The following is a 19,019-nucleotide window of genomic DNA, read 5'->3' on the forward strand; positions in this document are numbered from 1 at the left end:
TTAGAAAAACTATTCTTAAATATGGACTTTTACCAAATAGGGCTATCTTCTGTATACCACCCCTACCTTGTCACAACACAACTGATTGGCTCAAATGCATTAAGAAGTCAAGAAATTAAATTCCACTAATTAAATTAAGGCACACCTGTTAATTGAAATGCATTCCAGGTGACTACCTCATGAAGCTGGTTGAGAGAATGCCATGAGTGTGCAAAGCTGGCAAAGGCAAAAGGTGGCTACTTTGAAGAATCTCAAATATATTTTGATTTGTTTAACACTTTCTTGGTTACTACATGATCCCAATGTAGAAAATAGTAAAAATAAAGAAAAACCCTTGAATGGTACTGTACATATATTTACAAAAATATGGGGGATTGGAAGTGATGCAAACAATTACATTGATGGAAGCCACAATCTATCTGCAATATTAAAGCCGATCTAACCCCCTAAAAAAAAAAAAATATATATATATATACATACACATATACACACACACACACACACACACACACTTACTACCGGTCAAAAGTTTTAGAACACCTACTCATTCAAGGGTTTTTCTTTATTTTTTAAAACTATTTTCTACATTGTAAAGCAAGAGTAAAGATATCAAAACGATGAAATAACACATATGGAATCACGTAGTAAGCAAAAAAGTGTTACACAATCAAAGTACATTTTATATTTGAGATTCTTCAAAGTAGCCACCCTTTGCCTTGATGACAGCTTTGCACACTTGGCATTCTCTCATCCAGCTTCAGCTGGAATGCTTTCCCAACAGGCTTGAAGGAGTTGCCACATTTGCTGAGCACTTGTTGGCTGCTTTTCCTTCACTCCGCTGTCCGACTCATCCCAAACCATCTCAATATGGTAGAGGTCGGGGGATTGTGGAGGCCAGGTCATTTGATGCAGCACTCCATCACTCTCCTTCTTGGTAAAATAGCCCTTACACAGCCTGGAGGTGTGTTGGGTCATTGTCCTGTTGAAAAACAAATGATAGTCCCACTAAGCCCAAACCAGATGGGATGGCGTATCGCTGCAGAATGCTGTGGTAGCCATGCTGGTTAAGTATGCCTTGAATTCTAAATAAATCACAGACAGTGTTACCAGAAAAGCACCCCCACACCATAACACCTCCTCCTCCATGCTTTACGGTGGTAACCACACATGCGGAGATAATCTGTTCACTAACACCGCATCTCACAAAGACACAGCGGTTGGAACCAAACTTTCCAATTTGGACTCCAGGCCAAAGGACACATTTCCACCGGTCTAATGTCCATTGCACATGTTTCTTGGCCCAAGCAAGTCTCATCTTAATTGTGTCGTTTAGTTGTGCTTTCTCTGAACAGTTGATGTTGAAATCTGTCTGTTACTTGAACTCTGTGAAAGCATTTATTCGGGCTGCAATTTCTGAGGCTGGTAACTCTAATGAACTTTTCCTTGAGAGCAGAGGTAACTCTGGGTCACCCTTTCCTGTGGTGGTCCTCATGAGAGCCAGTTTCATCATAGCGCTGGATGGTTTAGAAACTTTAGAAGTTATTGAAATGTTCCGTATTGACTGACCTCCATGTCTTACAGTAATGATGGACTGTCATTTCTCTTTGCTTATTTGAGCTGTTCTTGCCATAATATGGACTTGGTCTTTTACCAAATAGGGCTGTCTTCTGTATTACCCCCCCCTACTTTATCACAAACACAACTGATTGGCTCAAAAGCATTAAGGAAAGAAGAAATTCCACAAATGAACTTTTAACAACTTTTAACAAGCCCCCCCCTCCCCCCTGATAGTAGGCGTGGGAGGTGGAATGTCGAAGACACTAGGATGTGCAATATGTCTTTCATTGGCATTTTTTTCTGTGAAATAGAGACTTTGAACTGTTGCCGAGTTAATAGAACCCTTTTTATTACAGTCCACATCAGTAAGATCTAAACGAAAAGTTATTATAAATTACATTAAAGCAACATCATTTATATTATAAAGAACTGTATTTTGTTACATGCACAGCATATCTCACAACCTTGATATAAAAATAGTTTAATTTAGAAAAACAAAAATTTAAAAAAAATCCTTCAGTACAGATAAAAAGCCATTAAAAGAACCCAAGACACACAGACGGAAGAAGTGTAGCATTTTAGAAACGTGAAAATCATTGACTAGAACGAAGATAGATCACACCAGGCTTGTATCCTACTACGTATTCATCCGTTCTGGAAGGCACATTCACTGCACACCACAACCTAAGATAGCTATTGGTCCTAACACACATGAACACGAGGTTTACTTGTACACGTTTGTGGCAATTTAGAATTACCCCGGCGTAATGATGGCTGCGTCGTAATGATGGCCCCGGCGTAATGATGGTCGCGGCGTAATGATGGCCCCGGCGTAATGATGGTCGCGGCGTAATGATGGCCCCGGCGTAATGATGGTCGCGGCGTAATGATGACCCCGGCGTAATGATGACCCCGGCGTAATGATGGTCACGGCGTAATGATGGTCCCGGCGTAATGATGACCCCGGCGTAATGATGGCCCCGGCGTAATGATGACGGCGTAACGACGGCCGCGGCGTAACGACGGCCGCGGCGTAACGACGGCCGCGGCGTAACGACGACCCCGGCGTAACGACGACCCCGGCGTAACGACGGCGTAACGCGGCGTAACGACGGCCGCGGCGTAACGACGACCCCGGCGTAACGACCCCGGCGACGACCCCGGCGTAACGACGACCCCGGCGTAACGACGACCCCGGCGTAACGACGACCCCGGCATAACGACGACCCCGGCGTAACGATGACCCCGGCGTAATGATGACCTCAGTCATTTCCCACATCATATCGCGTGGGGCGGTTGGTAGCCTAGCGGTTAAGACCGTTCGAATCGTCGAGCCGCCGAGGTGAAAAATCTGTCGATGTGCTCTTGAGCGAGTCACTTAAACCTAACTTCTCCTGTAAAAGTCACTCTGGATCAGAGCGTCTGCTAAATGACTCAAATATTAATGTAAATGTAAAACTGAACCAAAATACTAAAATTCAAGACTCACTGAAATCTCCACTAGCTCCATTTCCTCCCTTTATAAAGAACAGTGTCATGCAGAGTCTTAGAACTGTTTGCTCTTATTGTCGATGAGAGAATGGACCGTCAAAACCACCGTCCTGCTGTTGACTCCGCTTCAGCTCAGAGAACAGACTCTTAGAACACAGCCGGTTCTGGAACTGGTTCTGATTCTGCCAGTCCCCCTCAGAGCCAGGGACAGGCTCTCTGTGACTTGATCTACTACTACCAGTCTTCATACTTGGGACAGACTGAGTTAAAGCTATGGTCTGAGGCGGGACACTGGGGAAAGTCGAGGCTTTGGCGCAAGACTGATCATTGACAAAGTCTTTGTAAACTGTCACGTCAGAGTTGTCAGTGGTGTGGTCATCAGCTGAAGAAGGTCCACGCAAAGGGAACGGTTTCACAGTTTCCATTTTTCTGCCTGGGTGAGAGGAAACTGCGGGGACGTGGCGGCCATCTTGGGACCCATTACTGGACAAACTCCAATCACTCGATCCTCCTTCATCTCTAACGGGAAGCTCCTCCTGGACCAGGAAGGGTTTAGTGTTACTACGGTGACACAGGAAGTTGTCATCGTCTGATCTCCCTGACTCCGCCCCCTGCAGGTACAGCTCCCTGCTGGTCTGGGTCCTCAGAGTAACGTTAGTAAAATCACCACGGTAACAGTCGAGGGAGGTTTGACCAATTTGATGAGAGGATTTGTGAGGAGGAAGTGAGAGGAAGAGTCCCGAAGAGACATGGGGTTTCCTAAGCAAGTTTGCAGGGGCTCCTTTCTCCTTTCCATTGGTCAGGAGGTTCAGGTGGGTGGGTTTACTAACAGGCCTATTATTCCAGGTGGTGTTGGCTGCAGCTGACGTGGTTTTGGAGTCGGGCTCAGAGGACCTCTTGGCCTTCAGGATCCTCCCCTCATCACCACAGGACATTGTGATCTCAGGGAAGTGGCTAGCTGGACATGGGGTTTTATTAGGAGAACCTGACGCGTTGCCTGGATGGTTGTCAGTAGCGGCCTCTGTCTTTGATGACGAGCCTGTTGATACAAGAGATCATTTGGAACAAACAATCAATCTTTTTTTAAATTTTTATATCAACAGTTGTCACAAACTCCCTAGAAGAACGATTCCATTTGATGATCCTGTACCCTGTTTATTTTCATCTTATATTAAAATCAACACGGTCTTACCCGGTAAGCTGTGGCTCTTTCTCGTTTTCCTCTTGGTAGGAGTCTCCAACACTTTGGCCATGGCTGCCAGCTTACTCGCAGCATGAATTATTTTCTTCTCAGCCCTGAAGAGGAAGGAAAGGGAGGATATACTTAGCCTTAATATAACCTTTAACCCCAAATCAACCGCTGGGCACCAGTAGAGATCTGAGAGGATTGGACAGGTGAATGCAGGTGTATATGCAGCATACCCGGTGGCCTGCCCCCCGTCCTCTAGAAGTTCCTGCAGACAGGTGAGGTAGTAGCGTCTCATCTTCCTGGCTGTGTCCTGCCTCTCTCTCAGCACCTCGACACGGATCATCTCCGCTGCTCGCTCCTTACTCTCCTTGAGGTAGCGTAGCATGTCACCTGGTCAAATGAAACACCATGGTACATAAGGAGACACCTGTAGCATGTCACCTGGAGAATGAAACATCATGTTACATAAGGAGACACCTGTAGCATGTCACCTGGAGAATGAAACATCATGGTACAATAAGGAGACACCTGTAACATGTCACCTAGATAATGAAACATCATGGTACATAAGGAGACACCTGTAGCATGTCACCTGGAGAATGAAACATCATGTTACATAAGGAGACACCTGTAGCATGTCACCCAGAGAATGAAACAGTATGGTACATAAGGAGACACCTGTAGCATGTCACCCAGAGAATGAAACAGTATGGTACATAAGGAGACACCTGTAGCATGTCACCTAGAGAATGAAACATTATGGTACATAAGGAGACACCTGTAGCATGTCACCTAGAGAATGAAACATCATGGTACATAAGGAGACACCTGCAGCATGTCACCTGGAGAATGAAACGTCATGGTACATGAGGAGAGACTGCAGCATGTCACCTGGAGAATGAAACATCATGGTACATAAAGAGACACCTGTAGCATGTCACCTGGTCAAATGAAACATCATGGTACATAAGGAGAGACTGCAGCATGTCCATCGTCTAAGACCATTCCCACTTCAACTGGGGTGGGTTTCTTTCCAGACTTTTGTAGCTAAAAGTAGTGTTTATTTCACTCACCTCTGATTTTCTCAACAGCCTTCATGTACTGCTCCCTCATCTCTTCAAGGCCAGCATGAAGACTCTGCTCCATGTCTGTACCCCTGCGGTGAACAGTTATTCATTTAGAACATTCATTTGGTTACCAGTGACTTCGCATCCGACTATAGAGATATTCAATATGGATGAGTCAAAAAAATATAAATATTGTTTACGTACCCAGAGGATTCTTTGGCTGCAGAGCTTTTCAATTCTTCAAGTTTCTGCAGGTTGTCCGCTTTTTCTTTCCGTAGGGCCACCTCGTGCTCAACTACAAATAGAGGGAGGGAGGTGTGTGTGGGAAGGGGGGGGGCAAGGAAGGACACGGAATTAGACTCACACTCAGGCAATCGATGATCAATTTATCACTTGATGCAATCCTTTTTGTGAGCCTCAACACTAGAACCGCCAAAACGGTCAATTTGACAGTTTTCAATAACTTAATTTCAATAAAAACCTTGAACCCACCCGTCCCGGCCCTTTTCTAAATATGTAGAATAGCCGGGCCTCGAACGAGTACAAATAGCCGCCAGTCTAATAAATCCATTAAAAAAAATACAAAATCACGTAGAAATCCATGAATATTTTGTTTAGGAAGGTCATAAAAAATATTAAAACAATACAATTTATTTCAAAATAACCCGAAAAACATGTTTTGGTTGTATTCATCTGTGCTTAATATCAGAGACTATGGCTGATCCATGCTAATGAAATGAACTTTTTGATTTATCAGTCATCACAGGCTTATATACCCCTGCCCTACCACAGTAAAACGCATATATATTTTACAGTAAGACTATAACAGAACCAAATAGAAAGGATATTTTTTCCCCTAATGGCTATTGCCGATTGTCGCCAATACAGACTCGGGTACTTTAACAATGAGATATTTGACAAAGACCATCCAAGCAATTTGTAGAGTTGTTTTTGGTTTAAAAAAACTAAAAAAACAGGTTCGTTAGAAACCTTGGAATCGGCTCCTTCAGATAGGGTATAGCAATGACAACGCCTGGCCTGCATGGACCTCTGTAGGACGATATGGATAAAGTGCTGTTAGCTTAGCGCCATTCCCATCTTCGTTCATCAGTGTCTTCTTTCTCAATTCGATTACAATGATCTCCCATCACACTAGTGTCAATTTAAATGTTGTCGTTAGACCACAACTAATATTATTATTATTAATTTCAATATAGTTTAGTAAGAGCATCTGTTATAAAAATACACCACCGTCCTATTTTAATAGTTACAGTCTACGTGCTTCTGGATCAAATCAATACATTTTCTGACTGATTAGAATACACATTTGGTTTCCAGAGATTTCTTAGGATCTATTTTAACATGATAAATGCATTCATTTAGCAATTTCTTAAGGAATATAAATGGAAATATCCAAAACGTTCAGAATGACCGGCAGGGTAGCCTAGTGGTTAGAGCGTTGGACTAGTAACCGGAAGGTTGCAAGTTCAAACCCCCGAGCTGACAAGGTACACATCTGTCGTTCTGCCCCTGAACAGGCAGTTAACCCACAGTTCCTAGGCCGTCATTGAAAATAAGAATTTGTTCTTAACTGACTTGCCTAGTTAGATAAAAGGTAAAATAAAAATAAAATGGCCATTCTGGTAGTTTTACAACCCTGGCTCCTACACGTCTAGCCAATTCTTTCAGATCTGAATGATGTAAGCAATATGGTCATATTTCTCCTTTTCTCTTTGACAGGCTAGGTGAAAGATTTCCCAAATAGTGTACACCTATCGAGTCCTGTTAGATCTGTAGACGCCTCCTAAGTACCCAAGGCAGCGTTTCCCAAACTTGGTCCTGAGGCCCTCTAGGGGTGCACCTTTCGGTTTTTACCCATAGCCCTACAGAGCTGATTCAAATAATTAAAAGTTGATAATAAGTTGATCATTTGAATCAGCTGTGTAGCGCTAGGGCAAAAAACAAAAAATGTACACCCCCTTTTAGTCCCCAAGTCCAGGATGAAGAACCACTGGCCTAAGGAATAAGGGCCAAGGGTTGATTTGGGATTCAACGGGGAGTTTGTTACCTTTGAGGCACTGCATTGAGGCCTTGTGGTCTTTGACGGTCATCTGTAGCTGTCTGCAGGCCTTCTCGAGATGCCTCTGGAGGTCCCGACTCCTCTTCTGCAGCTCGGACACGGTCTCAGCACACCGCTTCCCACAACCACCCTCTTCCGTCTTCTGAGCAGCGGAGCCTGAATAGGTGGAACAACAACATATTAAAATCAGACTTTTAAATGTTTTTTCTCTCACTCAAATTTGGTAACAGTGGGTTTCTGAGGATAAGAGTGGGTTTCTGAGGATAAGAGTGGGTTTCTGAGGATAACAGTGGGTTTCTGAGGATAACAGTGGGTTTCTGAGGATAACAGTGGGTTTCTGAGGATAACAGTGGGTTTCTAAGAGTGGGTTTCTGAGGATAAGAGTGGGTTTCTGAGGATAACAGTGGGTTTCTGAGGATAACAGTGGGTTTCTGAGGATAACAGTGGGTTTCTGAGGATAACAGTGGGTTTCTAAGAGTGGGTTTCTGAGGATAAGAGTGGGTTTCTGAGGATAAGAGTGGGTTTCTGAGGATAAGAGTGGGTTTCTGAGGATAAGAGTGGGTTTCTGAGGGTAACAGTGGGTTTCTGAGGATAACAGTGGGTTTCTGAGGGTAACAGTGGGCTTCTGAGGATAACAGTGGGCTTCTGAGGATAACAGTGGGCTTCTGAGGATAACAGTGGGTTTCTGAGGATAAGAGTGGGTTTCTGAGGATAAGAGTGGGTTTCTGAGGATAAGAGTGGGTTTCTGAGGATAAGAGTGGGTTTCTGAGGATAAGAGTGGGTTTCTGAGGATAAGAGTGGGTTTCTGAGGATAAGAGTGGGTTTCTGAGGATAAGAGTGGGTTTCTGAGGATAAGAGTGGGTTACAATGGGTTACAGTGGATAACAGTGGGCTTCTGTGGATAACAGTGGGCTTCTGTGGATAACAGTGGGCTTCTGTGGATAACAGTGGGCTTCTGTGGATAACAGTGGGCTTCTGTGGATAACAGTGGGCTTCTGTGGATAACAGTGGGCTTCTGTGGATAACAGTGGGCTTCTGTGGATAACAGTGGGCTTCTGTGGATAACAGTGGGCTTCTGTGGATAACAGTGGGCTTCTGTGGATAACAGTGGGCTTCTGTGGATAACAGTGGGTTTCTGTGGATAACAGTGGGTTGCAGTGGGTTTCTGTGGATAACAGTCGGTTTCTGTGGATAACAGTGTCTGCCACATTCCATTTACAGTACATCAGTGAATAGAGAAGACTTGAGAAGAAACATACTATGAATCTGGTTGAGTTCTTTCTCATGACGCTCCTGAGTTTCCTTCAGCACCTGGCCAAGCCTCTCCTCGCTGATCTGTAGAACAACATGGAATTAGTATTAGTCAGACCGGGTCAGAGAGTCACCTCGAGATTAAACTATCGATGTCTTACACAATACAGAACCCCTGCTTCCATGTCACGGCTCTAAAGTCTAATGATACTAGTTATCACACTGTCGGTAGAATGTGTGAGAGAGAGAGAAGGGAAAAGAGAAGGAGAAAGGGAGAGACAGCCACCTTCGTCAACTCCTTCTGGGCCTGGGCAACAGCTTTAAAGAGGAGGTCTTTACAGGTAGACATGAGGAGTTCTCTGACGCTCCCCCTCCCCTCCACCTCTCCTCCGTTCTCCTTCTCTTTGTAGGCTCCTCCTCTGAGGAGCAGAGACTGCACCTCCTTCAGCCCAGCCTTAAGCTCCCGGAGCACCTCCTCACGTTCCTCCGCTCTTCCCTGCCTCCTCTCCTCCTTGCCCCTCTTATCCTCCTGCCTCTTCCAGTCCTCCTCTCGGTCCCTCAGAGCCTGTTGCAGCTCAGCCTCCATCTGCAAAAGGAGCTCTTTCCTCTGGCGCTCCGCCTCTCCATTCGCCTCTTTCCGCACATCCTTCTGCGCCTGTTTCAGCTTCTCCTCCTGGAAGGCCTGCAGGGAGGAGATCTCCTGCTGTTTCTCTCTGTTCCAGGAGGCTCTGGCTGCAAGTAGCTCGGCTTTCAGCAGGGCAGCCTTCTCCTCCCTCTCATGGTCAAGCTGGCTCTGCAGATCATCCACCTGGCTCTGCAGATGTGCCACCTCCTCCACCTCGGTCTTCAGGTCCTCCTCCAGCTGCCTCCAACGCTGCACCTCCTCTTGGAGCTCCTCAACCCTCTGGTCTCCTCCTGCTCCTCCCTGCTCGTCCTCTTCCGAACTCCTCAGCCTCTCCTCTGCTTCCCTCAGGGCTAGGGACACCTGACACAATCAGAGAGAAACTAGAACTACAAGATGCTTTGGAGTGAAGCAGATGTTACCATCTGACTACTGGGATTAAGTTAGTTAAAAGGACCATTTCACCGCTAATCTTTCAATTCATTCATTGTTTAGATGTTAAATACTGTATAACTTAGCGACAAAGATATGTATTTTATCCAGGGATGATGTTAAATACTGTATAACTTAGCGACAAAGATGATATGTATTTTATCCAGGGATGATGTTAAATACTGTATAACTTAGCGACAAAAGATGAATAGTCTCCCCAATATAAGCAACATTCAAACTGATTCAGACAAGAAACACAGAAAAACACAGTGAAACAGTGACGGTCAGTTGTACCCGTTGTTGAACATGTTTCTCCTGTTCTTTCTCCCACTTCTCTCGTTCTCTCTGGAGCGCTGCCTTGTACTCCGGCAGTGAGGGGAGATCCTGGAGCCAGCGGCTGTAGGCTCTGCTTATCGCTCCTTCAACCTGTAGGGATACAAATCAGAGAGACATTCACAAAGCGTCTTACGAGTGGAGGAGTGCTGATTTAGGATCAGTTTTACCTTTTAGATGAGAATGAATAAGATGACATGGACAGTAGGGATCTGATCCAAGATCAGGGGGTGTGTATTCACTAGGAACCAAAAAACGAAGCAAACAGGGAGGGACATACACTACATGAACACCTGCTCGTCGAACATCTCATTCCAAAATCGTGGGCGTTAATATGGAGTTGGTCCCGCCTTTGCTGTTATAACAGCCTCCACTCTTCTGGGAAGGGTTTCCACTAGATGTGGGACTTGCTTCCATTCAGCCACATGAACATTAGTGAGGTCGGGCACTGATGTTGGCCGATTAGGCCTGGCTCGCAGTCGGCGTTCCAATTCCTCCCAAAGGTGTTCGATGGGGTTGAAGTCAGGGCTCTGTACAGGCCAGTCAAGTTCTTCCACATCGATCGACAAACCATTTCTGTATGGACCTCACTTTGTGCACGAGGCCATTGTCATGCTGAAACAGGAAAGGGCCTTCCCCAAACTGTTGCCACAAAGTTGGAAGCACAGAATCAACTAGAATGTCCCTGTATGCTGTAACATTAAGATTTCCCTTCACTGGAACTAAAGGGCCTAGCCCCAACCATGAAAAACTGCCCCCAACACTCTGCTTAAAATCATTAGGAACTAAAAGTAGTCAGTTAACTAACTGGTCAGTCAAGTCATATAGGGAGGGATTACATTGCCATCTTCTGGATCAGAAGTAATGTTGCCAACACCGGGTTTAAATTTATTAGGAGGTATAAGTCAACTCATCATTCTTCATTTTAGAATAAGGCCGTAACATAACAAAATGAGGAAAAAAGTCAAGGGGTCTGAATACTTTCTGAATGTTTTTACTGTGTAAGTCTATGGAAGGGGGTGAGAACCATGAGCCTCCTAGGTTTTGTATTGAAGTCAATGTCCCCAGAGAAGGACGGAAGCTAGCTGTCCTCCCAGACCATTATTCCTCCTCCACCAAACTTTTCAGTTGGCACTACACATTCAGGAAAGTAGCGCACTATGGGCTTCCGCCAAACACAGATTTGCCCGTCGGACTGCCAGATGGGTGATTCATCACTCCAGAGAACGCGTTTCCACTGGTCCAGAGTCCAATGGTGACCAACAATTCTTGTGTTGACGTTGCTTCCAGAGGCAGTTTAGAACTCAGTAGTGTGTGTTGTAACCGAGGGCAGAAATTTTTTATGCGCTGCGTGCTTCAGCACTCAGAGATCTGGTTCTGTGAGCTTGTGTGGCCTACCACTTCACGGCTGAGCCGTTGTTGCTCCTAGACGTTTCCACTTCACAATAGCAGCACTTACAGTTGCCCAGGACAGCTTTAGCAGGGCAGATATTTAAGAAAACTGACATCCTACGACGGTGCCACGTTGAAAGTCACTGAGCTCTTTATTGAGGCCATTCTACTGCCAATGTTTGTCTATGGTGATTCCATGGCTGTGTGCTTGATTTTACACATCTGTCATCAACGGGTGTGGCTGAAATAGCCACATCCATTAATTTGAAGTGGTGTCCACGTAATTTTGTATCTATAGCGTACCTGAATGTGTCCGATAGAAACTTGTTTTCAGTTTGGAGTTAACGGTTTCCATAGCAAAAGGTTTGGACTAATGATGACGCTGCAGCGCTACTTCCCTGAGACGCTCGATGAATATGGAGCCAACTCTGTTATAGTCAGTTAGGGCCAATAGATCCCTCCCTCCCTGTCCCGACCTGGGCTCCAATGTTACAGAGTAGATCCCTCCCTCCCTGTCCTAGGCTCCAACCAGGGATCACTCTACAACACCTCATACTCAAGAAGCACCATCAATACTACTGACCCAGAAAAGCCACGGCACAGGCATTTGATTTCACATGAACACACCTCACAAGTGGATAGGTCTCGCATGCAAAAACATGGCGATGTGATCACCTGTATAACTAAAAGATGAAAACATATAACTCAGATAGAAGTGTTGAAGGGTCCCTCCCCCTGACCTGTTTGGACATGTCCTCGAAGTGCTTCTCCTGTAGTTCTTTCTGGATTCGTTTCCCAGCATCCTCCACTGCTCTGCGTCGTGCCGTGTCTGCCTCTCGCTGCAGCTGGAGCCTCTGTTCCCGGAGCCTGTGGTAGCAGTAGTAGTGGTAGTAGTGGTAGTAGTAGTAGTGGTAGTGGTAGTAGTGGTAGTGGTAGCAGTAGTAGTGGTAGTGGTAGTAGTAGTAGTGGTAGTGGTAGTAGTAGTAGTGGTAGTAGTAGTAGTAGTGGTAGTAGTAGTGGTAGTAGTGGTAGTGGTAGTAGTAGTAGTGGTAGTAGTGGTAGTAGTAGTAGTAGTAGTAGTAGTAGTAGTGGTAGTAGTAGTGGTAGTAGTAGTGGTAGTGGTAGTAGTAGTGGTAGTGGTAGTAGTGGTAGTAGTAGTAGTAGTAGTGGTAGTGGTAGTAGTGGTAGTGGTAGTAGTGGTAGTAGTGGTAGTGGTAGTAGTAGTAGTAGTAGTGGTAGTAGTAGTAGTAGTGGTAGTAGTGGTAGTAGTAGTAGTAGTAGTAGTGGTAGTAGTAGTGGTAGTAGTGGTAGTAGTAGTAGTTATTGGTTGTTCACAGTCATATACATCCTATGCTTCTCATTGGAGCCAAGGGCTTAAGTCAAGCAAGTCAATCAATCACACTGATTTGTACACAATTTACAACCATAGATCGTCATGAAGAAAATAAATCCTACAATAATCACAATCATTTCAACAGAATAGAATGTGTAAAATACCTGGTGTCCAGCTCCTCCATAGTGCAGCCTGGAGCAGCCTCGGTCCTCTCAGGGCTAGGTGTCCGACAGGCCTTCCCCTCCTCAGTTAGGTCCGTCTGAGACTCCTGGGTATCTGTGGGTCTCGGTCCTCTGGCGTCTGCTACGGCTGCCTCCAGCCTCTGAGTCCAGGACCTGTCCATCTTCACGGGGGGGGGAGAGTTATTTCATCTACCGCGTGGTGTTCACATCAGCAGCGCTAGCCTCCCCGCTCACCGAGTGAGGTGAGTTCGGGGGGGAAAACTGAAAGTATGGATCTTAGAAGTAGATCAAAACTTTAAACTTATTTTCCACCATAATTTGCAAATAAATTCATTAAAAAATCCTACAATGTGATTTTCTGGATTTTTTCCTCTCATTTTGTCTGTCATAGTTGAAGTGTACCTAATGATGAAAATTACAGGCCTCTCTCATCTTTTTAAGTGGGAGAACTTGCACAATTGGTGGCTGACTAAATACTTTTTTGCCCCACTGTATATGTCCAAACTCAGATTCAAATCCGCTTCCCCCCAAAAAAAGAACATGGTCGCTGTGCTAGAACGGTTATTTAGATCGCCGATTTTCTACATTTATCAATGTGTCCCATAAGGTAGTTTGATTTCAGATGTGTCCATGTTTTTTATTTTTATTTTTCCTTTATTTAACCAGGCAAGTCAGTTAAGAACAAATTCTTATTTTCAATGACGGCCTAGGAACAGTGGGTTAACTGCCTGTTCAGGGGAAAAACAACAGATTTGTACCTTGTCAGCTCAGGGATTTGAACTTGCAACCTTCCGGTTACTAGTCCAACGTTCTAACCACTAGGCTACCCTGCCGCCCATGTAAACAAGATTATTAGGTTAAAAATTGTTTTTCTTGCAATGCATTGTCAATATTTCAAATCAAACTATTATATTAAATCTGACTATTCACAATAAATGGTATTATCGTGTGCATGTAACTGTACTAAATAATAGATTATCAAAAAAAGTAGCATAACGTTTTGGTTTTTGGTTTAGGAGGGGAAGGTCAAATGCAGGAACACGCCCAATAAAACATAACCCCGATTATCACCTCTAGTCCTCCATTAAATCTGACATAGTATATTTCATAGTACATTCTGTATATATATTTTAATGAATCTTTCATGCTCGATTAGAAAAATATTGACATACAGTGAATTCGGGAAAGTATTCAGAGCCCTTGACCTTTTCCACATTTTTATAGGTTACAGCCTTATTCTAATATTGATTCAGATGTTTCCCCCTGTTAATTTACACACAATACCTCATAAGCAAAAACAAATTTAGACATTTTTGCTCATATATTACAAATATAAAACGGAAATATTCCATTTACATAAGTAACTAATAAACAGACCCTTTATTCAGTACTTTGTTGAAGCACCTTTGGCAGCGATTACAGCCTCGAGTCTTCTTGGATATGACGCTACAAGCTTGGCACACCTGTATCTGGGGAGTTTCTCCCATTCTTCTCAGCAGATCCTCTCAAGCTCTGTCAGGTTGGATGGGGAGCGTCGCTGCACAGCTATTTTCAGGTCTCTCCAGAGATGTTAGATTTGGGTTCAAGTCCGGGCTCTGGCTGGGCCACTCAAGGACATTGAGACTTGTCCCGAAGCCACTCCTGCTTTGTTTTTAGGGTCATTGTCCTGTTGGAAGGGTAAACTCCACCCCAGTCTAAGGTCCTGAGCGCTCTGGAGCAGGTTTTCATTAAGGATCTCTGTACTTCGCTCCGTTCATCTTTGCCTCGATCCTGACTATAAGCATTTCGCTACACTTGCAATAACATCTGCTAACCATGTGTATGTGACCAATAAAATTCGATATGACTAGTCTCCCAGTCCCTGACGGTGAAAAACATCCCGACAGCATGATGCTGCCACCACCATGCTTCACCGTAGGGATGGTGCCAGGTTTCCTCCAGACATGATGCTCGGCATTCAGGCCAAAGAGTTCACTCTTGGTTTCATCAGACCAGAGAATCTTGTTTCTCATGGTCTGAGAGTCTGTAGGTGCCTTTTGGCAAACTCCATGGGGGCTGTCATGTGCCTTTTACTGAGGAGTGGCTTCAGTCTGGCGACTCTACCATAAAGACCTGATTGGTGGAGTGCTGCAGAGATGGTTGTCCTTCTGGAAGGTTCTCCCATCTCCACAGAGGAACTCTAGAGCTCTGTCAGAGTGACCATCGGGTTCTTGGTCATCTCCCTGGCTCTTCTCCCCCGATTGCTCAGTTTGGCCGGGCGGCCAGATCTAGGAAGAGTCTTGGTGGTTCCAAACTTCTCCATTTAAGAATGATGGAGGCCACTGTGTTCTTGGGGACCTTCAATACTGCAGAATTCTTTTGGTTCCCTTCCTCAGATCTGTGTCTCGACACAATCCTGTCTCGGCGCTCTATGGACAATTCCTTTGACCTCATGGCTTGCTTTTTGCTCTGACATGCACTGTCAACTGTGGGACCTTATATCGACAGGTGTGTGCCTTTCCAAATCATGTCCAATCAATTGAATTTACCAGAGGTGGACTCCAAGTTGTAGAAACATCTCAAGGATGATCAATGGAAACAGGATGCACCTGAGCTCAATTTCAAGTCTCATAGCAAAGGGTCTGAATACTTATGTAAATAAAGGTATTTATGTTTTTTATTTTTAATACATTTGCAAAAATGTCTAAAAACCTTTTCGCTTGGTCACCGGGTATTATGTGTACATTAACAAATTATTTTTATTTTATCCAATTTAGAATAAAGCTGTAACGTAACAAAATGTGGAAAAAGTCAAGGGGTCTGAATACTTTGCGAAAGCAATGTAGCAGTGTGTGTGTGTGTGTTTGTATGTACACACACACACACACACACACACACACACACACACACACACACACACACACACACACACACACACACACACACACAAAACAAAAATAAACATCAATAAAAGGTGTTGGTCCCATGTTTAATGAGCTGGAATAACAGATCCCAGAAATGTTCCATACACACAAAACACTTATTTCTCTCAAATGTTGTGCCCAAATTTGTTTACATCCCTGTTAGTGAGCATTTCTCCTTTGTCAAGATAATCCATCCACCTGACAGGTGTGGCATATCAAGAAACTGATTAAACAGCATGATCATTACACAGGTGCACCTTGTGCTGGGGACAATAAAAGGCCACTCTAAAATGTGCCGTTTTGACACACAACACAATGTCTCAAGTTGAGGGAGTGGGCAATTGACCTGCTGACTGCAAGAATGTCCACCAGAGCGTTTGCCAGATAATTGAATGGTAATTTCTCTACCATAAGCCACCTCCAATGTCATTTTAGAGAATTTGGTAGTACATCCAACCCGGCCACACAACCGCAGAACACGTGTATCCAGATTCAAGGCACGCCCTATAGATTCAAGGCACGCCCTATAGATTCAAGGCACGCCCTACAGATTAAAGGCACGCCCTACAGATTAAAGGCACGCCCTACAGATTAAAGGCACGCCCTACAGATTAAAGGCACGCCCTACAGATTAAAGGCACGCCCTACAGATTAAAGGCACGCCCTACAGATTAAAGGCACGCCCTACAGATTAAAGGCACGCCCCTACAGATTAAAGGCATGCCCTATAGATTGGAACCAATGTCTAAGTAGCTGAACCTGTTATTACTCCAACCTCCTGAAAGTGACAAACTGATACATTTTCGCGACACGACCGCTAGACTAGATGACGTGTTTCTGCACACGCTAGCTAACATCGCCTAGAAAAGGTGATTGGGGATTTATATTGGAGAAGCAGTTTCTGCCCATCTTCACACTCTACTGTCATTGGCTGTATCCGGTGAATATGACAAATAAACTTTGATTTGATTTTTTTTTTGTCCATGGGGTGGCAGAACCGATCCATTCATAAAGTAAAGACCGAGCTACAGATTGAACACAAGACAACTCCTACCTCCTCCTTCTCCTCAGTCCATGTTGCCTTGGCCTTGGTCAGCTGGGTTTGGAGCTCTTGTCTGAGCTCCTTGTCCTTCTCTTCAGACCACAGGGCTCTGAGCTTGGTGACATTCTCCTGATGCTGGCTCTCCAGGTCTGATCTTAGCTTCTCCAGAGCAGCCCTGCTCTCGTCGAGAGTTTTCAGCTGAGAAAGGGATGCAAATCGTCAAAAAAGCCATTTTCAATTAATTATTCGCTTGAGGTGGGAACTTTTCACAGAGATCAGAAAACAGCCCTTATTTCCCTTCTAAAAATTGGTAAAGAACCTCTGGGAACGTTCCAGCCGCGGGCCCTTATCAATTTTGAATTGGGATTTCAAGCTGCATGTGAAGGTTCATGACCTGGCCTTTTATTTAATAACTAGACAAGTCAGTCACCCGACCTCAACCCAATTGAGATGGTTTGGGATGGGTCGGACAGCCGAGTGAAGGAAAAGCAGCCAACAAGTGCTCAGCATATATGGCAACTCCTTCAAGACTGTTGGAAAAGCATTCCAGGTGAAGCTGGTTGAGAGAATGCCAAGAGTGTGCAAAGCTGTCATCAAGTTAAAGGTGGCTGCTTTGAAGAATCTAAAATATATTTATTTGTTTAACATTTTTTTGGTTACTACATGATTCCATATGTGTTATTTCATAGTTTTGATGTCTTCACTATTATTCTACAATGTAGTACACAAAACCCCTTGAATGAGTAGGTGTGTCCAAACTTTTGACTGGTACTCTACGGCCTATATTAAACCAAAGAAACGACTCATATCTCCCTTTACACTGATTACATTTTGATGTACCCATCTGACATTGCCAACTCCGTTCAAGTCCTTGGCGTCTTTGAAGAATTTGGTTATTTTACGAACTACAAGATGAATTGGTCTAAGTCTATCGCAATGCCATTAAAACGCCACAGACAAAAATAGTCAATTTACCATCATTGTCTGTCTCTTGAATGTCACTGCTTTACTTACCTGGGCATTCAGATCAGACCCACCCATCCCCCCACCCTCATCATTGGTGGCATTCAGATCAGACCCACCCATCCCCCACCCTCATCATTGGTGGCATTCAGATCAGACCCACCCATCCCCCCACCCTCATCATTGGTGGCATTCAGATCAGACCCCCCCATCCCCCACCCTCATCATTGGTGGCATTCAGATCAGACCCACCCATCCCCCACCCTCATCATTGGTGGCATTCAGATCAGACCCACCCACCCCCCACCCCCCACCATCATCATTGGTGGCATTCAGATCAGACTCACCCTCCCACCCACCCTCATCATTGGTGGCATTCAGATCAGACCCACCCATCCCCCACCCTCATCATTGGTGGCATTCAGATCAGACTCACCCTCCCACCCACCCTCATCATTGGTGGCATTCAGATCAGACCCACCCACCCCCCACCATCATCATTGGTGGCATTCAGATCAGACTCACCCTCCCACCCACCCTCATCATTGGTGGCATTCAGATCAGACCCACCCATCCCCCACCCTCATCATTGGTGGCACCCACCCCCCACCCTCATCATTGGTGGCATTCAGATCAGACCCACCCCCCACCCTCATCATTGGTGGCATTCAGATCAGACTCACCCCCCCACCCACCCTCATCATTGGTGGCATTCAGATCAGACCCACCCATCCCCCCCCCCTCATCATTGGTGGCATTCAGATCAGACCCACCCACCCCCCACCCTCATCATTGGTGGCATTCAGATCCCACCCACCCCCACCCTCATCATTGGTGGCATTCAGATCAGAACCACCCACACACCCTCATCATTGGTGACAACTTTAGTGCATCCCGCGTGAAAACCCACCCCCGAAAAATAATATATTGGTCCCCCTGTATGTCAGTCTCCACAGATGAGTCGGCCCCCCCCTTCTTTAAGGACATTAGATGCCTTCATTTGTAATGAAAAAGGTCCCGAAAATCAGACTTTCCACTTTAACGCGTCCAAAACGGGGCGGCAGGTAGAGGTGGCAGGTAGCCTAGTGGTTAGAGTGTAGAGGAGGCAGGTAGCCTAGTGGTTAGAGTGTAGAGGTGGCAGGTAGCCTAGTGGTTAGAGTGTAGAGGTGGCAGGTAGCCTAG

At 45.1% G+C, this 19,019-nt stretch overlaps 1 protein-coding gene across 2 annotated transcripts in view; it reads right to left on the bottom strand.

The window, feature by feature from the left end:
- Positions 1-2,715: 2,715 nt before the first annotated feature.
- Positions 2,716-19,019, bottom strand: part of cep152 (centrosomal protein 152) — a 36,838-nt gene continuing 20,534 nt past the window's right edge. For both annotated transcript variants that reach the window (XM_042324402.1, XM_042324444.1), the window contains 12 exons: positions 16,887-17,072; positions 12,912-13,090; positions 12,155-12,281; positions 9,984-10,115; positions 8,922-9,620; positions 8,644-8,719; positions 7,373-7,540; positions 5,509-5,599; positions 5,311-5,393; positions 4,471-4,627; positions 4,241-4,344; positions 2,716-4,087 (listed from right to left, as the gene is read on the bottom strand). In XM_042324402.1, coding sequence (XP_042180336.1) covers positions 3,120-4,087; positions 4,241-4,344; positions 4,471-4,627; positions 5,311-5,393; positions 5,509-5,599; positions 7,373-7,540; positions 8,644-8,719; positions 8,922-9,620; positions 9,984-10,115; positions 12,155-12,281; positions 12,912-13,090; positions 16,887-17,072 — 2,970 coding nt within the window. In that variant the 3' untranslated portion in view covers positions 2,716-3,119. The remainder of the gene's footprint in view (positions 4,088-4,240; positions 4,345-4,470; positions 4,628-5,310; positions 5,394-5,508; positions 5,600-7,372; positions 7,541-8,643; positions 8,720-8,921; positions 9,621-9,983; positions 10,116-12,154; positions 12,282-12,911; positions 13,091-16,886; positions 17,073-19,019) is intronic.

Source organism: Oncorhynchus tshawytscha, linkage group LG01 (assembly GCF_018296145.1).
Source record: "Oncorhynchus tshawytscha isolate Ot180627B linkage group LG01, Otsh_v2.0, whole genome shotgun sequence".
NCBI classification, from domain to species: domain Eukaryota; kingdom Metazoa; phylum Chordata; class Actinopteri; order Salmoniformes; family Salmonidae; genus Oncorhynchus; species Oncorhynchus tshawytscha.